Source organism: Mytilus galloprovincialis, chromosome 9, assembly GCF_965363235.1.
Source record: "Mytilus galloprovincialis chromosome 9, xbMytGall1.hap1.1, whole genome shotgun sequence".
Lineage (NCBI taxonomy): Eukaryota > Metazoa > Mollusca > Bivalvia > Mytilida > Mytilidae > Mytilus > Mytilus galloprovincialis.
The window spans coordinates 74,153,660-74,176,177 of NC_134846.1; the positions used below are offsets into that span (position 1 = coordinate 74,153,660).

Consider the following 22,518-nt stretch of genomic DNA (forward strand, 5'->3'; position numbering starts at 1 on the left):
TAAAAATTGTGTCTGGTGACCCAGCCAACCAACCAAGATAGCCGCCATGGCTAAAAATAGAACATAGGGGGTAAAATGTAGATTTTGGCTTATTACTCTGAAACCAAAGCATTTAGAACAAATCTGACATGGGTAAAATTGTTTATCAGGTCAATATCTATCTGGGTAGTGCCCTGAAATTTTCAGATGAATCAGACAGCCGGTTGTTGGGTTGCTGCCCCTGAATGGATAATTTTAAGGAAATTTTGCCGTTTTTGGTTATTATCTTGAATATTATTATAGATAGAGATAAACTGTAAACAGGAATAATGATCAGCAAAGTATGATCTATAAATAAGTCAACATGACCAATATGTTCAGTTGACCCCTTAAGGAGTTATTGCCCTTTATAGTCACTTTTTACCAATTTTTCGTAAATTTTGTTCTCTTTTACAAAAATCTTCTCCTCTGAAACTACTGAGTTAAATTTAACCAAACTAAGCCACAATCATTATTAGGGTATCTAGTTATAAAAATGTGTGCGGTGACCCAGCCAACCAATCAAGATGGCTGCCATGGCTAAAAATGTAGATTTTGGCTTATAACTCTGAAACCAAAGCATTTAGAGCAAATCTGACAAGGGGTTGAATTGTTAATCAAGTCAATATCTATCTGCCCTGAAATTTTCAGATGAATTAGACAACTGGTTGTTGGGTTGCTCTGTATCTAAAGGGCCAAGTTTACTACAGATAGAGAAAATTGTAAGTACATGTAGCAAGAATGTTCAGTAAAATAAGATCTACAAACACATCACCATCACCAAAACACAATTTTGTCATGAATCCATCTGTGTCCTTTGTTTAATATGCACATAGACCAAGGTGAGCGACACAGGCTCTTTAGAGCCTCTAGTTTTTCAAGTACCATTAGCAACAGATCAACTATATTGCATGTACTACTGTAGGTGTATGGAATGATTGTAAGGTGCATATGTCTTATCTGGCAGGTATCATCTAACCATTGGTCTATGTAAAATTTGTGTTTTGGTTCTTTTTTCAAATACTATAAGCAATTGGTCAACTATATGTGGTGTATTGTATGACTGTGATGAGTCAGTCTGGCAAGTTTCATCTGACCTTGACCTAATTTTCATGGTTTATAGTCACTTTAAGTTTTTTGTGGTTTTGTCTGTTTTTCAAGTACTAAAAGCAATATGTCAACTATTTTAGGTGAATGGAATGGTTGTAAGGTGTATATGTCTGTTTAACAAGTATCTTTTAACCTTGACCACATTTTCATGGTTCATTGGTCAAGGTAAAGTTATTGATTTTTTTTGGGTCTGTTTTTCAAGTACTTTAAGCAATAGGTCAACTATATTTGGTGTATGGAATGGTTTTAATGTGTATATGTCTGTCTGGCAGGTATAATTCGACCTTGACATTATTTTCATGGTTCATTGGTCAATTTTAAGTTTGTGTTTTTTTTATGTTTTCAATTATCATAAGCAATAGGTCAATTATATTTTGTGAATAAAAAAATTGTAATGTGAAAATGTCTGTCTGACAGCATTAATCTGACCTTAGTTTATGTGATGTTTTTATTTTAAGGACTTGCAACATAAAAACAATGGTCAGTAGGTGAAACATTTCAGTGTTTGGACTTTTTTTTTTTTTTTATAAAATTCTGTATTTGGAATTTGGATTCTCTTTGTAAGTCAACATAACACTTTAACACCAACAGCAGCAATCACAGGGTTCTGTGTGTTGAAGACCATACTTTGACATGTAATGGTTTACTTTTACAAATTATGACTTGGATGGAGAGTTGTCTCATTGGCACTCATACCACATTTTCTTAATATTTAATATATCTATAATAGTAGGATATATATTTCATGTATTAGAATAACCAGTAGAAGTACAAACAAAGACAGCAATAAATATTAAATTATTTTAATATAAAAATGGTATTGTATAAATATTTGGCTGTAAATCGGTTAAAGACTTTGAAATTATTACCCAACCCACACACATTTTTAAATTAACTTTCAATAAATATGTTAACTTTAGCACTGACTTACAAATCTTTCTTCACATCAAAGTACTACAACAGCAACATAACTTAGTAAACAACAACCTTTTTTGCTTATAAAAGTCAACCTTAATTCCTATGGAAATCTGCACCAATTTCTTTCAAGATTTTCCATGTCTATAACAATTGTAGTAAATACAATATACATTGGTTATGACTAAAATAATTGTTTTATATGGTTAACAAATGGTAAATCATAAATATTGGTAATTTTTTCAGGAAGGAAAACTTTTTACTTTAAAAAAAATATATAATAAATAATTGGTTTGTTATAACTTAAGTTTCTCTCATCATTTGTTGGCATAAATTGTAATAATTTTTAACAAATCTGAATTTGAAAATTGATCTTTTATATATTAAGTACAAGATAATATGAAATATCATAAGTTACTGATTTTTTGCACACATCTACAACGGGACTTCAAAAATCCTATAATGAATATACATGTTTGGTTTTCTAAACTATACACTATGAACCAACTTCATCTTGGTTACATTCCATCGTCTGGTTTAATTGTTATTTTGTAAGACAAAATAAACAGTCTGGTTTAATTGTTATTTTGTGACAAAAAATACACATTCAAGGGTTAAATAATAAACTAGCTAGAATTCCTGAATAAAAAGGCACAATAATCATATAAATTACACATGATTATATATATAGTACGATCACAATATCTATAAAAATATAGGATATGGTGTAAATTTAATGGACAGATTAATTGTCATGGTTACATATACACACAACCGATAAACATACAACAAAAACACACTAATACACACATATATATGTAGGTATGGTACACTTACAAGTCTTTAAATCATGTAAATGGAATCATAAAATACAAGAAAATAATGAGAAAACGAGAGATTTGGTCATTTTTAGTTCAATGGTGATCATGTATAATTCAGTGGTACTGAACAAAGAAATTTAAAACATTGATTTGATACTCACAAAGGATTTGTAAAGTCAGAAAAATTGAATTCATATAAAATCAACATGCATATTATCATTATTTCCTTACACACATATAGATGAACTGATGAACCAATAACGTTTTTGGACATATATTACTATGGGTATTTTGATATTGGCAGCTACCAATTTTCAAATAAATTTTCTTGTGAAAGAAGGACAACTAAATTTCTGTAATGGACCCACAATATGGTCCACTTTGTATTGCAGGCTCCATTTACAATTTGATATAAAGACTTGTCTAAAGATCACAGGAATGATAAGCTTCAATATTATAAATGATAAGTATATGGTACTACATACAGAAGACGAATAACTTCAATATAATACTTCTATGTAAAGGTGTAGGATATGGTATTACATGATATATAGGCAACAGATCTATGGTATTGATATTACACTGGTTAATAATCATTCATATTACACTGGTTAATAATCACTGATATTACACTGGTTAACTATCACTTATATAACACTGGTTAACTATCACTTATATAACACTGGTTAATAATCACTGATATTACACGGGTTAATAATCACTGATATTACACTGGTTAACTATCACTGATATTACACTGGTTAACTATCACTTATATAACACTGGTTAATAATCACTGATGTTACACTGGTTAACTATCACTGATATTACATTTGTTAATTATCACAATTCACATCAAAAGCAATATCAAAATACGTCAAATATAAATAAGTACATGTCTCAACCTTGGTTTTTGGTTAATTGCCCTTCATCTGCAGTGGTTCAGTCCTGTTAAAGACTTTTGTCATAGTGCACAAAAATATTAATTCTAGTAAAATATACAGTAGCTTTATAAAGCACTGGTTATTTAGGTATGCGTTTAATTTAATAAGTAATTCAGTGAGAAAAAAAGAATAAAACAATAAGTATTGTTATTTGTGAATCTTTCTCTTAAACTTTTACAACCTAACAATTAACAACCTATCATTATCAAAAAAACTTTAATAACGAAAATCTTTTAAAAGTTTCCATTTTGTGGATATTTCAAGCTTAATTTTACAATTTCAGATAATACTTTCTTTTTTATTTATTTTGTACTTTTTCCTAAAACATCCTTATCCGTATTAAATCGAACACTTCAATTTATACACAGGTTGTGAAAACAACCTATGTAATTACAATTATTGTCAAATTTTTATAACTGACAACTTAATTTTTAAATATTTGTAAACATAAGGCATATAAAGAAAAGTGTATGTCTATGGTTGATCAAATGTGAGAAAAAAAATCATCTATTAACATTTTCTCGTCAAAATATTGCAGGTAAAACTTTTATGGTTTATCTAATGGTAGATAAATGATTGGCAGTAATTTTTTTGCTCTGTCCATTTCATATTATGGTCTTGATACAAAAACAATTCAAAGGAAGACAAATATAATTTGGCATGAAATAGGCATGAAGATTTTCCTGTAAAGTTCAACTTTTTATAGTATCTTTTGCTGAATATACAATCTCATCAGGATTTAGGAGATCTTGTCAATTTCTTCAAATCTTTGCTTTTCCCAAGACTTCCTACTGGGCGACCATCAAATACATATGGAATAGAGGGACTGCTTTTCGATCTTTTTAAGTCTGAAATGGAAGAAAGAGTTATGTGTATGAGCTGGCACAAAGATAACCAGGTGCTCCACAAAGTGCAGCTTTATACGACCGCAGAGGTCGAACCCTGAACAGTTGGGGCAAGTATGGACAAAACATTCAAGCGTGATACAGCTCTGAATTTGGATTGTGATCAAATTTTTGACATTACATGGTTTTTTTTTACACAAAACAAATGTCAAGATTTTACAAATCAATTAAAGATTTCTTCTTCAAACTTTTTAAATCTAAAATTAAATAGTTGACACAGCATAGGTTTCTGACACAGAATGAATGTGGTCTATATTAATCCTCTCAAAAAAATGTTTGAAGAAATTTTCTTTTTATTTATGAAATCTGAAATGAGAAAAAATTTAAACCCCCCCCCCTTTTTTTCACATCCCTGTTTCCCTGTTTCCAAAACTGATATCAATTCAAATTTCTAATGGAGTTTGCAACAATAACTACTCTTTCAAATACATCATAAAATATTAAAATGTAAAATAAAGTGCTTGTAATCACTGAATGGTAAAGATTGGTTGGTAGTAAAAGTGAATATACATTGTTTATTGTATAAAACAATAAAAAAAACTTCATCAGCAACATTTTATATTGGCAAATTTCCAATGAAGTTATTTACATAAAGTTATTGGCAAATAAAAATAGAAAATGACATCATAGTCATGTCTGGCAAATGTCCAACATACATTATCTAAAAACATTTTAGATGAGATAAGGAAAAAAAGCTTCATCAGCAACATTTTATATTGGCAAATTTCCAATGAAGTTATTTACATAAAGTTATTGGCAAATAAAAATAGAAAATGACATCATAGTCATGTCTGGCAAATTTCCAACATATATTATCAACTACTATTCTATACAAAGAAAGATAACTCCAATTGAAAATTAATTGCTATAGCACAATATTGTGCAATTAGATATTTCTTGCTATTGTGCAATACTGTGCAATTGAAAATTTCTTGCTATTGCACAATACTTGATATGGAATCCTGATTTGGACCAACTTGAAAACTGGGCCCATAATAAAAAATCAAAGTACATATTTAGATAAAGCATATCAAATAAGCCCAAGAATTTAATTTTTGTTAAAATCAAACTTAGTTTAATTTTGGACCCTTTGGACCTTAATGTAGACCAATTTGAAAACGGGACCAAAAATTAAGAATCTACATACATAGTTAGATTCGGCATTTCAAAGAACCCCAATTATTCAATTGTTGATGAAATCACACAAAGTTCAATTTTGGACCCTTTGGGCCCCTTATTCCTAAACTGTTGGGACCAAAACTCCCAAAATCAAACCCAACCTTCCTTTTATGGTCATAAACCTTGTGTTTAAATTTCATAGATTTCTATTTACTTATACTAAAGTTATGGTGCAAAAACCAAAAATAATGCTTATTTGGGCCCCTTTTTGGCCCCTAATTCATAAACTGTTAAGACCTCAACTCCAAAAATCAATCCCAACCTTCATTTTGTGGTCATAAACCTTGTGTTAAAATTTCATTGATTTCTATTTACTTATACTAAAGTTATTGTGCGAAAACCCAGAATAATAGATATAGGAAGATGTAGTGTGAGTGCCAATGAGACAACTCTCCATACAAATAACAATTTAAAAAGTAAACCATTATAGGTTAAAGTACAGCCTTCAACACGGAGCCTTGGCTCACACCGAACAACAAGCTATAAAGGGCCCCAAAATTACTAGTGTAAAACCATTCAAACGGGAAAACCAACGGTCTAATCTATATAAACAAAACGAGAAACGAGAAACACGTATATATTACATAAACAAACGACAACTACTGTACATCAGATTCCTGACTTAGGACAGGTGCAAACATTTGCAGCGGGATTAAACGTTTTAATGGATCCAAACCTTCTCCCTTTTTCTGAAACAATAGCATAACATCACAACAAAGAACAAGAGTGCACACGCTGAAATGTCTCGCCTTCTATACTAATCATTGATATTATGTTGATAGTCCTAAGTAAAAAGCTAAGCTTTATAACAACTGTACCATAAACTTAACATTAACCAAGATAACTAAACAAAGACCAATGAACCTTGAAAATGAGGTCAAGGTCAGATGAACCATGCCAGGCAGACATGTACAGCTATCAATGCTTCTATACAACATATATAGTTGACCTATTACTTATAGTTTAAGAAAACTTAACACTGTGCAATGAACCGTGAAAATGAGGTCACGGTCAAATAAAACCTGCGCGACTGACATAAAGATCATTAAATATTTCCATACACCAAATATAGTTGACCTATGGCATATAGTATTAGATAAAAAGACCAAAACTCAAAAACTTAACTTTGACCACTGAACCATGAAAATGAGGTCAAGGTCACATGACATCTGCCCGCTAGACATGTACACCTTACAATCATTCCATACAACAAATATAGTAGACCTATTGCATATAGTATGAGAACAACAGACCAAAACACAAAAATTTAACTATAACCACTGAACCATGAAAATGAGGTCAAGGTCAGATGACACCTGCCAGTTGGACATGTACACCTTACAGTCCTTCCATACACCGAATATACTAGCCCTATTGCTTATAGTATCTGAGATATGGACTTGACCACCAAAACTTAACCTTGTTCACTGATCCATGAAATGAGGTCGAGGTCAAGTGAAAACTGTCTGACAGACATGAGGACCTTGCAAGGTACGCACATATCAAATATAGTTATCCTATTACTTATAATAAGAGAGAATTCAACATTACAAAAAATTTGAACTTTTTTTTCAAGTGGTCACTGAACCATGAAAATGAGGTCAAGGACATTGGACATGTGACTGACGGAAACTTTGTAACATGAGGCATCTATATACAAAGTATGAAGCATCCAGGTCTTCCACCTTCTAAAATATAAAGCTTTCAAGAAGTTAGCTAACGCCGCCGCAGTAGCCGCCGCCGCCGCCGTAGCCGCCGCCGCCGGATCACTATCCCTATGTCGAGCTTTCTGCAACAAAAGTTGCAGGCTCGACAAAAACATACGATAAAATATCAATTGGCAGACAAATACAAATGCACAGTTAATTAAATATTAGAGACAAACATTCATGACCAAAAAGCTAACAAACAAATTCAAACACAGGACATGACTGAGAAATATTTAACCAATCAATGCTTATTTTGGCCCTTAATTTCTAAACTGTTGGAACCAAAACTCCAAAAATCAATCCCAACCTTCCTTTTGTGGTCATAAACCTTGTGTCAAAATTTCATAGATTTCTATTCACTTAAACTAAAGTTATAGTGCGAAAACCAAGAAAATGCTTATTTGGGCCCTTTTTGGCCCCTAATTCCTAAAATGTTGGGACCAAAACTCCCAAAATCAATCCCAACCTTCCTTTTGTGGTCATAAACCTTGTGTTAAAATTTCATTGATTTCTATTCACTTTTACTAAAGTTAGAGTGCGAAAACTAAAAGTATTCGGACGACGACGACAACGACGAGACGACGACAACGTGATAGCAATATACGACCAAAAAATTAAAATTTTTGCGGCCGTATAAAAAAAATCAAGAAATACAAACATATTTGGAGTTAGAGGAATATAGAGACTACTTTTTACCCTGAAATGAAAAGAAGATTTGTCTAGATCATTACTCCAAAATGAAATGTAAGCTTGAAATGTAGCAATAATACATTAATGGAAGAAATATATTGCTTTTAAAAATATCTACATATATAATGGAAAAAATTTCTGTACGACTGTTGGCTATGGGTTTGAAGTTGGTCCATCTTTTTCAAATGTTTATTTGTAATGATGAGAGGACAATGTTTCTTTTCAAGTCTCTTTATTTCATTTGGCAATGGTTTTGTCTTTTCTTTATTTAAAATAAATATGATTTTTAAATTCTGTTTTTTTTTTTTAAATATTAAGTTGTTTTCATTAATAACATTATATATATAAACATACACAGTTGTGGTAACTACACTTAATATCTGAAATATGTAGGACAGCCATGATCCTATGTGTTCATCTTCAATTTCTTTTCTTTCACAGTTTTTTTCCAATGGAAACTTGTGAAGTAATTGAATTATATAGATTTGAAAGTGTGTAGAGTTTTTTTTATTAAAAAAAGTAACATTGCTTAAGATAACAGCTTGGACATAAAACAGGAAACATCAATACAAATATTTATTTTGAAATTTAAAAAAATATATGATTCGCACAAAAATTTACCTCTTGCATCAATATGTCTCCTTCTATGTGAATCTCTACTGTGATGTTCAGCAGCATCCTTCTTATTAGGAGAAGTTGTAGGCTGGGGACTTGGACTTCTAGCACGATGATGAAAGGATGGAGCTGGAAAATAAACCAATACTATATTATAGCATGCATCAAACACTCATACTTTGTGTGCAAAAAAATCTTCATCAATCTGAAGATTTAAGTCACTTAAGTTTTTAATTTTCTACATACATTCAAATAATTCCAAAAATGTTTTTTTTCTTGCAACAGATTAAGACCATTGGTTGAGAATGTATGATGTCTTGAAATTCATGGTGTTATACCTTCCAAAATGATTTAAAGTTTGATTTTGAATTATTGATAAAAACTCCTTTATATCAAAGTGACCATTTCTATCTGATACAAATTATGGTAAGAATAATAACATACCTCTACGCAGGGATCTAGATGATTTTGCTTCCTCTGCACGTTTCTCTTCTAATATTTCTTTTAACTGCTTCTGGGATTCCTGGTATTTCTTGTTCAGTTGGAAATATTGTGTCATGCTTACACGTTGTTCCTATAAATGAAAAATATGGATCCTTTATAACAATCGCTTGTACTAATTTTTATAAAAGCCTGCACAGAGTTAATTAACAATCCTCAAAATCAGTTTGTCCTATGTATACTATAAATAAAAAATAACCTATTTAATACTTTGAAGGTATCATTTAACAGAAAGATCACAAATTAACCTCAATATATATTATATACATAAAAAGTATCTTTAAGACATGGTACAATGTGTAGTTTTGATAGTATGATGACATGTTGAAATAAGCATGGTAACATATTTTTTTTTACTCTTAGGTCGCGTTTTTGCCTCCGTGACACATTTCCCATTTCCACTCCATATTCTATTAAATTTACAAAAACTTTCAAAGTCAATAGAACATGACCAAGGGACTTGGGCCATAGAATCTGCACTGAAAGAGATGTGACAATGCTAATATTTCTGCATATCGAATATTGTTGACTAAATATTTGAATGTCCATAACTGAATTTATCATGTAATAGTGCAAACAAGCAAATAATTCCTTGCCATGATTGGGTAAATAAATAACTTGAAAACTTCAAATTGAGTATCACGCTCTCCAAAAGGATGCAACATTTTAAATAGGTCATTTAAACAATAAAAATAACTAACCTCAGAACTTCTATCCAAACTGTTCTGTAAATTCTTTGTTTGTGATCGAAGTTTCTGTAATTCAGCATCCTTTACTCTTACCATAATCTGAAATTTCATGAAAAATTTGTAAACTAACAGGTCATCATTTTGAAAGAAAAGGGAGATAATTCATAAAATCACAAATTTCAACTCTTTTTCTTTTTGTTTGTTTGTAATCACTGTCAAGCAAGTTAGAAAGATTTTTTAATCTCACCAATTTTTTAATGAACTGTTAAAAGACAATTTTCAAATACATCTTCCAATTTAGTAACTCCAATAACAGCATTCACTACTGAGACTTTTTCAGTTTATACACCTCAAACATCTCTCATTTATTACATTCATACAGACAGCTTTAAAATGTACATGACTTCTGAATAAGGTTACCTGAGCATCATAAAGTTCTTCTTCTATGGTACCATTTCCTGGAACAGAGGCCATAGTTCTGTTTTGTATAAAGTCCTTTAACTTTCCTATCTCCTCATTGACAAGGTCTTGTAATTGTTGATTACTGAAAATATAATTTATAATTGAGATAAGGCTAAAATACACTTTACTGTTATACAAAATGATAAATCAATAAAACTATTTTCAGAAGATATTGTTATAATAGCACAATCTTTATGTGAACATGCATTTCAATTTCTAAAAAGTTACGAAAGCTATGCACATTTGGACAGTGTTATTTTTGTGTTACTGATTGAAGATTCTAAGAAAAGACAAAAATTCCAATTTTGCAAGTATTCTAATATTTTATCACTTTCGAAATGATGTATAGATCTTTCAAACATGATGTTAATAACTTTAAAACATGATATCTAAAGCTTTCAAACATGATCAGTCAGGGGCATTACTTAAACAAGTAATTTTTTTTAGTTACTATAGGTAATTTTTATTTTAAAAAGTTATAAAATAACTCAATAGAGTTAATGCTTCTTTTGAAATTTAAAATAACTCTATTGAGTTATTTTATATTTCAAAAGAAGCACAGACTAAATGTAGTTTTCATGAATTTTTACAGCATTTTATATCATAAAATGAAGAATTTATTAGATTTAAGAAGAGTATAGAGATTAAGGGTTACTTTAAAAATAATGACAAACATATTACTTGAATAAGTCATTTTATACATCTTTGAAAGAATTGGTAACAACACTTATTTAAGGAACATATGTAATTGTTTTAGGTTTCAAATTATAAATAACTTTAAGTCTTAATTAATTTACAAGTTTCTATCTATTTATATCTGTCTACCTTCAAGATTTTTGAGGAAAATGATATTTTAATAGTCCCAAAAGACAAATCTTTGACCCAAAAGCGTCGATATGAAAGATAAGTGTGTCAGAAAGGCAATTAGTGTTTCAGAAAGATTAAGTTTCATATTTCATGGGAAAAATAACCAGATGACTGCGACAATTTGTTAAAGCTAGTAAAATCTGTATAGTTGGACACCTATAAAAATAATATTTAGAAAAGTTACTTATATAAGTAATATTTAAAATAGCCTCGTTTTCAACATTACTTGTATAGGTAATTTTAAATGTTACTTGTTTAAGTAATGCCCCTGACTGATGATATCTAGAACTTCAAAACATGATATCTAGCTCTTTAAAACATTAATTCTAGAACTTTCAAACATGATATCTAGAACTTTCAAGCATGATATCTAGAACTTTCATGTAAGACATCTAGCACTTTCATGCATGACATTTAGAACTCTCAAACATGATATCTAGATGTTAAACATTACCTGGTTGTTAGATGTTTAATGTGAGTTTCATAAGCTGATTTTGTATTATCACTCTTAGATTCTAGTACTTTGTAATCTTCACATTTTGAATCGTAATGTAGTCTTAACTGCTTCAATTCTTCTGTTGTTTTACTCATTTCAGTCCTAAAATAAATATAAACATAACATTCAAGAACAGCAATGAAATATAATTGTAAGGTTTTAATGATAAATTGGATTGATTGATTAATCAATGATTAACGCCATTTTCAGCACTGATGTGCTTTTACGTGACTGTCAGTTTTCATTGGTGAAGAATTTAGAAAGCCAGTGCCAATAGTAAAAATACATTTAATATTTATTAACAGCTAAGATCTTCGTACTGATCAAGGAGTCCAATTTTGTTCAATTTTTGCCATGATCAGTAACACAACTAAACAATATTTTCATAATAGTGGAAAGAAAAGAGTTTCAAATTTGAAAATTGCATGACTTTGTTGTTAGACTATCCCAAGTCAGAAGTCTGTTATTTAGTGGTTTTCATTAGTTGCTGTTTACTAAAAGCTGACTTTAAGGTTAGGATTTTGTTCATTGTTAAAACTGTACAGTAGCCTATAGTTGTTTTTTTTTTTCTTTCTAATTTGTACTACTGAAACACATATTCACCATATTTTGTCCTTTCACTGATGTCAAATCTAAAGAAAGTATACATACTCATGACGTCTCCTTATTTCTTCCACAAAATCATCAGTAAACATAGATTTCAGAGCATCTCGGTATTTTTGCTTTTCTTCTTCTAAATCCTCTTCATATGCCTTTCTCATGGCGTCCAAAGCTAAGGTAAATAACAAATAATACAAAATAAGGTTTAATTGAACACAATTATTTTATACAATTATAGTGTTTGGGGAATATTAAACTTCCCATTCTTACATCCTAAAGGGAGAAACTTCTGCAAGTCTAATGGTAAAAAATATACACTTGAAGAAAGTCAAATGGAACAAAATACAAATTTTATCTATAACTATATATTTAACGAACAATTATTACCAAAAATCCTCACATCTACAGGCAGATTAATAGAAATTAATACACATGCAGTAGATTGAAATAGAACTGCAGCATACAACATTTTAGAGAAGGATAAATTTTTAACTGACAACTGAAAATTAGCTATGGGTCGTGGCTTTCTTACATCAGCAAAATATTGATTCTTATACATATAATTTATTTTCTATCTTTTAAGAGAAAATCATAGTACTCTGATATCTCATATTTACATAGAAACATTTTTAACTCTCAATAGTCTAAAATACTAAACTATGGCAATATGTTCCAAAGACTTACCTGCTTTTGTGGTTTTGATTTCCTCTGCCAGGGCATCATCTTTTTGTTTCTTGAGAAGTTCCAGTTCATGCTCATGGTGAGATATATCCAGACCTGGGGTTCCAGGAGGCTATAATTAAACCAAATACTTGATATAAATGTAAGATTTAATAAGTTTAGAATTTGTTATTATATTTCCTGTTCTGTTTATGAAAAGATTAGCATTCAACATTTGTTCTTTTAAAATGTTTAAATCATGTGTATGTTATGCATGTCTTAAATCCTTTCTAACTAATGAAATTTATGAAAAATTGGTTTTTAAATGAGATAAGTCCTTAAATGATGATGCATCATCTTAAGCCTAAACTTGCAACAAAAAAGGTATATCTTTTACATTACATATCAATCAGAACTAACTGGAGCTTGGGCAAATTTCTTTCCTCTTACAAAAACAGAAGCTGATATGCTTGGGATTCCAAAATTTGTAGAAATTAAGGAACCATTTAATTTTTTTTTTTACACTGAAACACATAAATAACCCAATCACTATAATAGACATAAATATTGGATAAAAATATACATTATATTGTTTACTAATAATTTGTCTCTCACCTCTAAGTTAGATGCTGAGATGGATATTCTTCTATCTGGGTAAACATCTCCATCCTTTGCAACAGGGGACATAACTGCAGCTGGATCATCTGTTGGATCCTATAATAAAAGACAATAAAAGTGTTATTTTATAGTGTTATAGACAGAAGGAACTGAGGCAATGTGATACATGTATAAAACATTTCATAAAATAAAGTTATTTTTTTTCTCCTTTGAAATAAAAAATGTGCAAGAACTCAATGAACAAAATTATTCATGAATCATTTAAGATTCTTTCAAAGTGATACTAACAATTGCATGACTCATTTTCCATATAATTCAAATGCATATTTTTTTCTGTGTAACCATGGGCCTCTGATTGACTGAACAGGATGTACAAATACACAAAGAGATCCTTTTGGAATGGTGACATTAAATTCAACGCCTCATGCATGAAGAGTATCATGCTTCCTCCACATTTAAGAAACCTTACAATAACAGTTATGTAGGTGGCATGTTAGAAATATCTGCCCCTATCCAACTAATTTTCCAGTGGCGTTTTCAATCCTTCATGTCATATCTGCCACTTATATGCACAAAATATTTGTAATCGAATATTATACAAACAATCTATCAATTGAATTCACACATGATTCCTTTATTCTCACTTAAATATGTTTACTTCATTCACTGTATGCTCAGTTGATTGTGGTTCAGAAAAATAAATCTTTGTAATAAAAAATATAGACAAATTTAAGTTTACCTCAATAGTCAGGAACACTGCTTTGAGTTCCTCTATTTGTTCTTTCAATTTCTTTACCAAATCATTATTGACACCTCCAAGTGACGACTGGATGTCTTCTAATAGTATCTGAAATATCAATTCATCATTGGTTAATTATCTATGCAGTTTAGCAATTTTTACTGTCCAATGTTATCATTGGTAATGAAATCATTCCTTACAATAAAAATATCTACATGATTACTTTTTATTTTTTCTTTATTGTGTCAAATTTGTTTCTTTATATTGGTTATTGAACCATTCTGTTGTTTTGAAAGTATGTATTGAATGATTCTGTTGTGTTCATGTTCATGATGTCACTGTATCACTGTAGTTTTTATGTTTGCATTGAATCATTGTTGTTTATAAATATATTTGTATTGTATCATTGTAAAAACATATGAAATGATTTATATGTACAGAAATAGCACATCTATGCTGTAACATCTTAGGTTTTATGTCATCTTACAAAGAAATAATTTACCAAAATCGATTATTTATGTTGTAACATTAACTGTTTTATGATTTGTTATATACAGTAAAAACTTACCAACACAGCATGTTTATGTTGTAACATTTTATGCCTGCTATAAAGAAATAACTTAACAAAATAGCATATTTATGTTATAACATTAAACATTTTATGTTATATAAAGTAAAAACTTACCAACAGCATGTTTATGTTGTAACAATATATGCTTTATGTCATTTTATATGTTTAATGTCATGTTATAAAGTATTATACCAAAATCAGATAATTATGTTGTAACATTTTATGCTTTATTTCATGTTATATAAAGTAATAACTTACCAATACAGCATGTTTATGTTGTAACATTTTATGTTTATTTCATGTTATAAAGTATAACTTACAAACACAATGTTACGTTTATTTCATGTTATAAAGTATAACTTACCAACACAGCATGTTTATGTTGTAACATTTTATGTTTTATGTGATCAGGCTCCTCCTCTTCGTTAGCTTTGATGGCACAGACAGCTGTCATTATATCCTGCCTAACTTGTTCTAACTCCTCCTCGTGATCTATCTTAACACACACCAATTCATCCTGCATTCTCTTTATACGATCCTCATATTCACAGATCAGAGATTCTTTTTCGGTTTCGTTGCTTTCAGCCACAGTTTCCATTCTGATACAAATGGCTGTCATTTCTTGTCGCAGTACATCTAAATGTATATCATGTCTTTCTTGTGCCACAGAAAGCTCGTGATCAAACATGGAAGCAAAGTTTGTTAACTCTTTACTAAGTTCTGGATTATCACTTGTGATGGATTGTAATTGTTTAAGTTCCTTATCCAAATTACTCAGAACTTCACATTCATCTTCAAACTTGGTCTCTAATATTTCCTCAAACACAGTTAATGAAGACTGAATATCGCCTTCTGAATCTTTACTAATTACTGAAGTCAAGGCAACTTTTTGACCAGACTCTAGTTTGATTTTCAAGTCTCTCATTTGTCGTTCATGTTCTAATTTCATTTTGAAGGTCAAATAGGTCAACTGTGATTGAAATATGGCTTCCTTTACTAAATTTTCTGAATAAGAATCCATATTTTCAGGATTGAACAAGCCAATATCAGGTAAAGCATTGACAAAGTTTGTCAACTTTTCCGATTCTTTGTTTTGAGACTTCAATTCCACAGATAAAGTTTGCTTTGATGTAGCTTCATCCATTAGAGATTGACTAAGAGCTTGAGAATGTCCATCAATGGACTGGTTTTCTACCTCAACTACAACTGGTACACTATTAGATTGATTTAAATGACAAATGTATGTTAACCATCCTTTGGTTACAGATTTCTGAAGTAACATATCTGCTACCTGCGTAGATAAGGTTTCAACAGATTCTTCCACATCCGTCGAGGCATCACTTACTTCATCAAATATCTTTGGTATCTGAGACAGCAGTTGATCAAGGTCAGACTGAAGAGTTGAGCAAATCTGCTGACTTTTATTTTGTTCAAAGCTATTTCCTGAATGAAGTTCTTGCAATTCTGTTGATTGTCTTTGAAAGATTCTTTTGAGTAGATTAATAAATGATTCTAAAGCTTGTTTTTTATTTTGTGATTGTTTGATTAGAGATAGAACTAGTTTTAAATGTACATCAATACTTTCTGAGACGGTCTCATGTCTCTCTATTAGTTCCTCTGTACAAAATTTTCTTTGTCGAATGACTAAATCTTGAACTTTTTCATGTTCAGTATCAGTTCTATATTTATCTTTGATTTTTTGTAAAGCTTGGGTGATTTCCCCTTGTAAAAGAAATCGAGTGACTACCTGAGCAGTGGCATTGTCTAATAATTCTCCTGATCGTTGTAATTGTCGATACACAGAGGAATCCACTTGTGAACGGAGAAACACTTCCATAGCCATTATTGAAGGATTGTCAGAAATGTTAAGTGAAGACAAAATAGCAGTATCATCTGTAGGGTGATGGTCATCAGTTACAGCACATGATGCCAGCTGACCTTCAAGAATGATTTTTTCGGCAAGTACAGAAGCATACATCGACACAACATTACCACTAGTTGGTGAGTGAGATATACTATCTACTTTCTTTTTGAGTTCATACAGAACTTGGTTTAGAGAGTTTATTTCATTCATTAATTGGTCCCGATATAAATTGGTCACATGGTGTTGCTGTATTAATGAAGCCATTTGCCCTAATACAATGGCCTCTACTGACAACCTGTCAGCATAAACATGAAGCTTATCTTCATATCCTAAATGTTTTCTTTTGGCAGTATGTTCCTTATCAACAAGAGCAGACTGGCAAACTGTTTTTTGTTGTAAAACCTGACCGATTATTTCAAAGTCAGAGGTTTGAAGTCTTTGGTACGGTGCAAGATATTCAAATAACTTGTAAATTTTATCGTTAATAACTTTAAGACCTTTGGCATCTAGTACTTCATGTTCTGTAACTATTTTGTTAATGTCCTTTAATTTCTGTTTCACGTCATTCACACAATTTTTAAACATATGAACAGAAGCAAGACTTCCAGGTACAACACCAGACTTAGCCATTCTAACATTTTCTGTAAATCGAGTAGTTAAATTGTCGATTTTTTCTCCACATTTCTGAAGTGTTGACCTAAGCTGTTGACTGTCACCATCAGCAGCTGAATCATTGGCAGAGCTAAAGGTTTGATCACTTAAATCACATGTCAAGTCCTGAATTCTATTGTTGGTCCTTTCTAACTGTGACTTCATTTGTTTTAATTTACTTAAGATATCACTAGGTTCACTTTCATCATCACTTTCACTACCATCTCCTTCCGAACTTTCAAAACTATCAGAATCCTCGTCAATCTCACTTCCTGTATCCTCGTCCTCCTCAGAGGGTGGGAGGCTAATGTTTGGTAAAACTTGTTCCACTATGCTAATTTTCTCCTCTAACTGACTTAACTGTGCTTCAATTTGTTCTGATAATTCTAAGGAATGTCTTCCCTTTTCAGTGGTTTTTGGTTGTGCTTTAGGCATTTGTTTGACACTTTTCTCACATCTACTGTATAACTTTTCAAGCTTCTCTGACATTGCATCAATCTGCCCTTGATATCTGGTTTCCATATTGCGTAGTTTTGTAGTAAGTTCCTTTTCACTATTTTTCATCAATTCATATTGAGTATGTGAATCCTTCAATTCAGATTTTAACTTTTTAACTTGAGACATTGCCTCTTCAAATTTGCTACTCATTTCAGAAGATGAAGAGTCTTTCTCAGGAGATTCCATACCCAACTCTTTTGATCCTTCCTTTAGAATATCTAACAGTTTGTTGCAATGACTATGAACATCGTCCACCATTTGAGCCACACCCACTAACTCCACATGGTCTTCCTCCTCTTTATCACAGAGATAATCACTAAATATTGTCTGTATATCCTCTACTGATTGGGTCAACTCCTGCATTTCCGATTCAATCATGATAAAATTATGTATCATTTCTTTTACCGTGGAATTATCCGATGAAGTTGAATCGTTGGACCTTCCACGAGTGTCCTGTACTTGCATTTCTAATCTATTTACTGCATGTTCAAGCTCTGCTTTCTCTTTTATCAAGTCTGATAGCGATTGCTTTTCAGTTTCAAGTTCTTCCATTAAGCTTATGTTCTCTTTCTTAACATCATCATATTGTTTCTTATATGATTCTGTTTCACTGTCAATCTTACTTCTGTCTGTATGAATCTTAGATTTTGACTTTTCCAAATCTTCCAATTTCTTTTCTAGTTTTTTATTATCTTCCTTAAGTTTTTTAGACGAAGTTTGCAAGTTTTTCAATTCTTGCAGTTTTGAATTGTAATCTTCAGTGACATCACACATTTTCTTGTCACATTCTATCATTTTCTCTTCTAACTGATTAATTATTTCATCTTTTTCTCCTATAATATCAGCCATATTGTTTGTCAGAGAGTCGGATTCGTCAGTTTTACGTTGAGCTTCCATCCATTGCTTCTTGAGATCTTCCATGTGTTGTTCAACATCATCTCTCTCCTGTGCAAATTCCTGCTCTAACTCTGCAATCTGATTTTCATAATGTGATTCTATTTCTTGAAGTTTTCCTTCTTTCATTTTTAATTCATCTTTCAACAAGGCTACTTTCCTATTGGTATCATCTAAATTATCTTTCAATCTTTTTTTTTCTAATTCGTACGATTTTATTTGTCTTTCAAGTTCGTTACATCTAACATGACTGGCTTTTAATTCATTATCAAGGCGTTTATTGTCATTTTCTTTTGCAGTAACGCTGCTTTTCTGCCGTTCAAACTGACCATTTACTTCCTTTAACTGATTTTCTAAACTACGTATCTTTCTATTCCAGTCATTAGATAATTTCATGAATTTATCTTTTTCCTGCTTCAGTTCTTTCAGTGCTTCTGACAGAGCTTTTTCAGTTCCAGTTAATTTTGATGTAGACATAGCAAGTTTTGCCTGAAGTGTTTCGATATCTTGTTTTTGTTTTTGAATAGTTTCTCTTGCCTCTTTCACTTGTCTTCTCATTGTTGTAACCTGTGAAATAAATAATTATGAATTTTCAGTCATAAATTCACTTTACAATGTTTTATCAAACATTGTTACATTTTGAAGTTTGAAATAAGCAATTGGTAGAATGGTAAGGGTCAAGTTTTACTAGTGCAGTCTGAATGTTTGTTTGAAATTTTTTGAATCATATAACAATATTTTATTCAAAAAGTTATGTTTACAGGCAAAACTGAAGATGCCCAAATATCTTGCATGTTTTAATAAAATATGAGTGAACCTTAATTTGAAACTTTGCAGATCTAAATGTTTAAATGTTGTCAATTATTGTTAATAGTAACTGAGATTATTATCTAATTATGAAAAATATTGTTCAATGAACGATGAAAAGGAGGTGAAGGTTAGATAAATCCTGTCATAAGGACATTTATACCATAAATGTTTCTATACAAGAAATACATTTCACCTTTTACTTATAGAGACTGAAAATATGATCTAATCACCAAAACATCGAATGACTAATAAACTATAATGGAAACAACTTCCAGGTCAGATGGACATCACAATCATTATACACAAAATATAGTTGATGTATTACTATGTACCTGAGAAGTTGACTTAATATATGAGCAAGAAACCACAAAATGAAATCGAGGTTAGATAAACCAGGTAAAAAAGTATTAAAATACCTTCTTATCAATATACTAAACATAATTGAAATATTACTCACACGAACTGAAAAGATTATGTTATTAATAAACAAGAGTGTGTCCTCAGTACAAAGATGCCCCATCGCACTATCATTTTCTATGTTCAGTGGACTGTGAAAATGGGGGAAAATCTCTAATTTGGCATAAAAATTAGAAAGATCATATCATAGGGAACATGTGTACCTAATTTCAAGTTGATTGGACTTCTACTTCATTAAAATCTTCCTCGACCAAAAACTATAACCTAAAACTTGAACCTAAAGCAGGACAGAGAAACAGACGAACAGACACACAGACCAGAAAACATAATGCCCATAAATGGGACATAAAAATATTTTTTTATCAAGTCACTGAACCAAGAAAATAAAGTCAAGGACAACATTTATATTCCAGACAGAAACTTTATATCACATCTGTTTACAAGATTACAGTAGGATTACTGCTACCTTCTTAAATATAAAGCTTTATACAGATTAACAACTGGATCTTAATATGCATCAATATGTCCTGCATTCTGTTGCATTCAAATTTGTTGACAGAATAAAAGTTTTAACGTTTAACTTGACACATACAGAGTAACATAATGAAGTTACCGTTTAAAATATATAAACATAGTAAATCCAAGAGTTGAAACAAATAACACAAAGCATAAACAAAATAAAAATCCTCACATGCATAATATAGAGACTGAAATTCAAAAGCAAAATAATATTCAAAACACAACATGGATTTCATGTGTACCCACATCTACAAATTTTAACAACTGATTTGAAGTCAAATGAAACATTCTTTTAGTTACTTAGCAATAGTACACGTGTGAACATTTCATCATCTCAGCCTCAAACATAAAGCAGATATACAGTATATATAGCAACTGAGCATTTCATACAAACCTGCGTAGAATCTTGATTTTGATCGTTGTACATACTACGTATTATAGGACTTTCTAACCCAGTCTGAGGCTGTAAAAACAGTTAACCAAAGCTTAGTCACAAAAGCCGGAATAGCAAGCACTAAAAACCAATGGTCACATGTTACTTGAGTTGTTTATAAAGACCATCACCACATTCCTTTGTCTAGCCCTTTCAAAGCATTATCATTTTTTCTACTCTGTTTTAGTTAATACAAGACAATATCCCACAAGAAATTCTTAAAGTAAGATGGAATTTTTTATCAAGCAACATGTGACCATGAATCAATAGTTAATTCAATTCCTGTAACCATATGACATGTTCAACTTTATAATGTTGTTTTTTTGTATTGATATTTTTCTGAAAATTTCATTTCTTTTTTTATTTCAATGCAATAATTAATGTTCACTTCAGTCAAAATTAGCACAATTATCTGTCTCAAACAATTTATGAAATAAAGATTTGTACAATTAAAATAAAAATATATAAAAAGAAAGTAATAAACATGCAAATGGCTACAGATAAGACTGAAATAATCAGAAAACTAAACCAAATTAGCAAATGAAGTAGCTAAAACTCATAAACATAATAAGGGCTACTCAAAAATATCCTTTTGAGGTGTTGCAAGGCCTTTAACCATTGGATTTATTCTAGTTGCTAGCATCATGTGGTTTAATTAAAAAGATGTCATGAAAAAAAAGCCTTTCAACACTCTCATTCAGATATTCCTAGAATAGCCCTGAGCTTATTATAAAGCTGAATTAAGATTTATGTCCTGTAACAGGCATAATGAAAGCTATCACTATAATCTAGCATCTCATCCAAAAATATCTACTATGCCTAAATTCTAATTCAAACTGTTCTCTGACAACATAAATTTGTTGCCTAAATCTTAACATATATATATTTTTTTAAATAAATACAGAGTGTTGTACTTTAAGTTCCAAACTTTATATGAAATGCTATTTCATTAAACATATGTGGCATACATAAAATGAATGACTGAAATAAGTCCAGTTATTTACCATCATTTTCTATGTTATTGAACATGTCTTTTCTCAAAAAATATTTTTAGTTTACACATATTGGCTTTATACCATGAGGTATATTTTGGTACACATTTTCAATTGGTCAAGATGTTTTGATCAAACTTTTTTCTATTAGAATGTAATAGATACATATAAATATTACATTTAGATAATTCATTTCAATAATTGGAAAATAAAAACTTCAAGTATCTAAATGATAAGTATTAATGGCAGCTTCTGAAGCATTCAATTTTGCGATAAAATTAAAGAAAGCAAAACAAAACATTAAATTACAAATTAAAGCAAACCATGGCAA

The 22,518-nt window shown here is 30.7% G+C and overlaps 1 protein-coding gene across 5 annotated transcripts in view; it reads right to left on the reverse strand.

Moving 5' to 3' along the window:
• Positions 1-1,915: 1,915 nt before the first annotated feature.
• The window catches only part of LOC143045914 (uncharacterized), a 53,997-nt gene continuing 33,394 nt past the window's right edge, over positions 1,916-22,518 (reverse strand). For 4 of the 5 annotated variants that reach the window (XM_076218754.1, XM_076218757.1, XM_076218759.1 and 1 more), the window contains 12 exons: positions 21,157-21,225; positions 15,474-19,583; positions 14,539-14,646; positions 13,797-13,895; positions 13,206-13,314; positions 12,573-12,693; positions 11,880-12,023; positions 10,517-10,640; positions 10,109-10,195; positions 9,351-9,480; positions 8,913-9,035; positions 1,916-4,656 (listed from right to left, as the gene is read on the reverse strand). In XM_076218754.1, coding sequence (XP_076074869.1) covers positions 4,541-4,656; positions 8,913-9,035; positions 9,351-9,480; positions 10,109-10,195; positions 10,517-10,640; positions 11,880-12,023; positions 12,573-12,693; positions 13,206-13,314; positions 13,797-13,895; positions 14,539-14,646; positions 15,474-19,583; positions 21,157-21,225 — 5,340 coding nt within the window. In that variant the 3' untranslated portion in view covers positions 1,916-4,540. The remainder of the gene's footprint in view (positions 4,657-8,912; positions 9,036-9,350; positions 9,481-10,108; positions 10,196-10,516; positions 10,641-11,879; positions 12,024-12,572; positions 12,694-13,205; positions 13,315-13,796; positions 13,896-14,538; positions 14,647-15,473; positions 19,584-21,156; positions 21,226-22,518) is intronic. The other variant, XM_076218755.1, reaches the window with a different exon arrangement.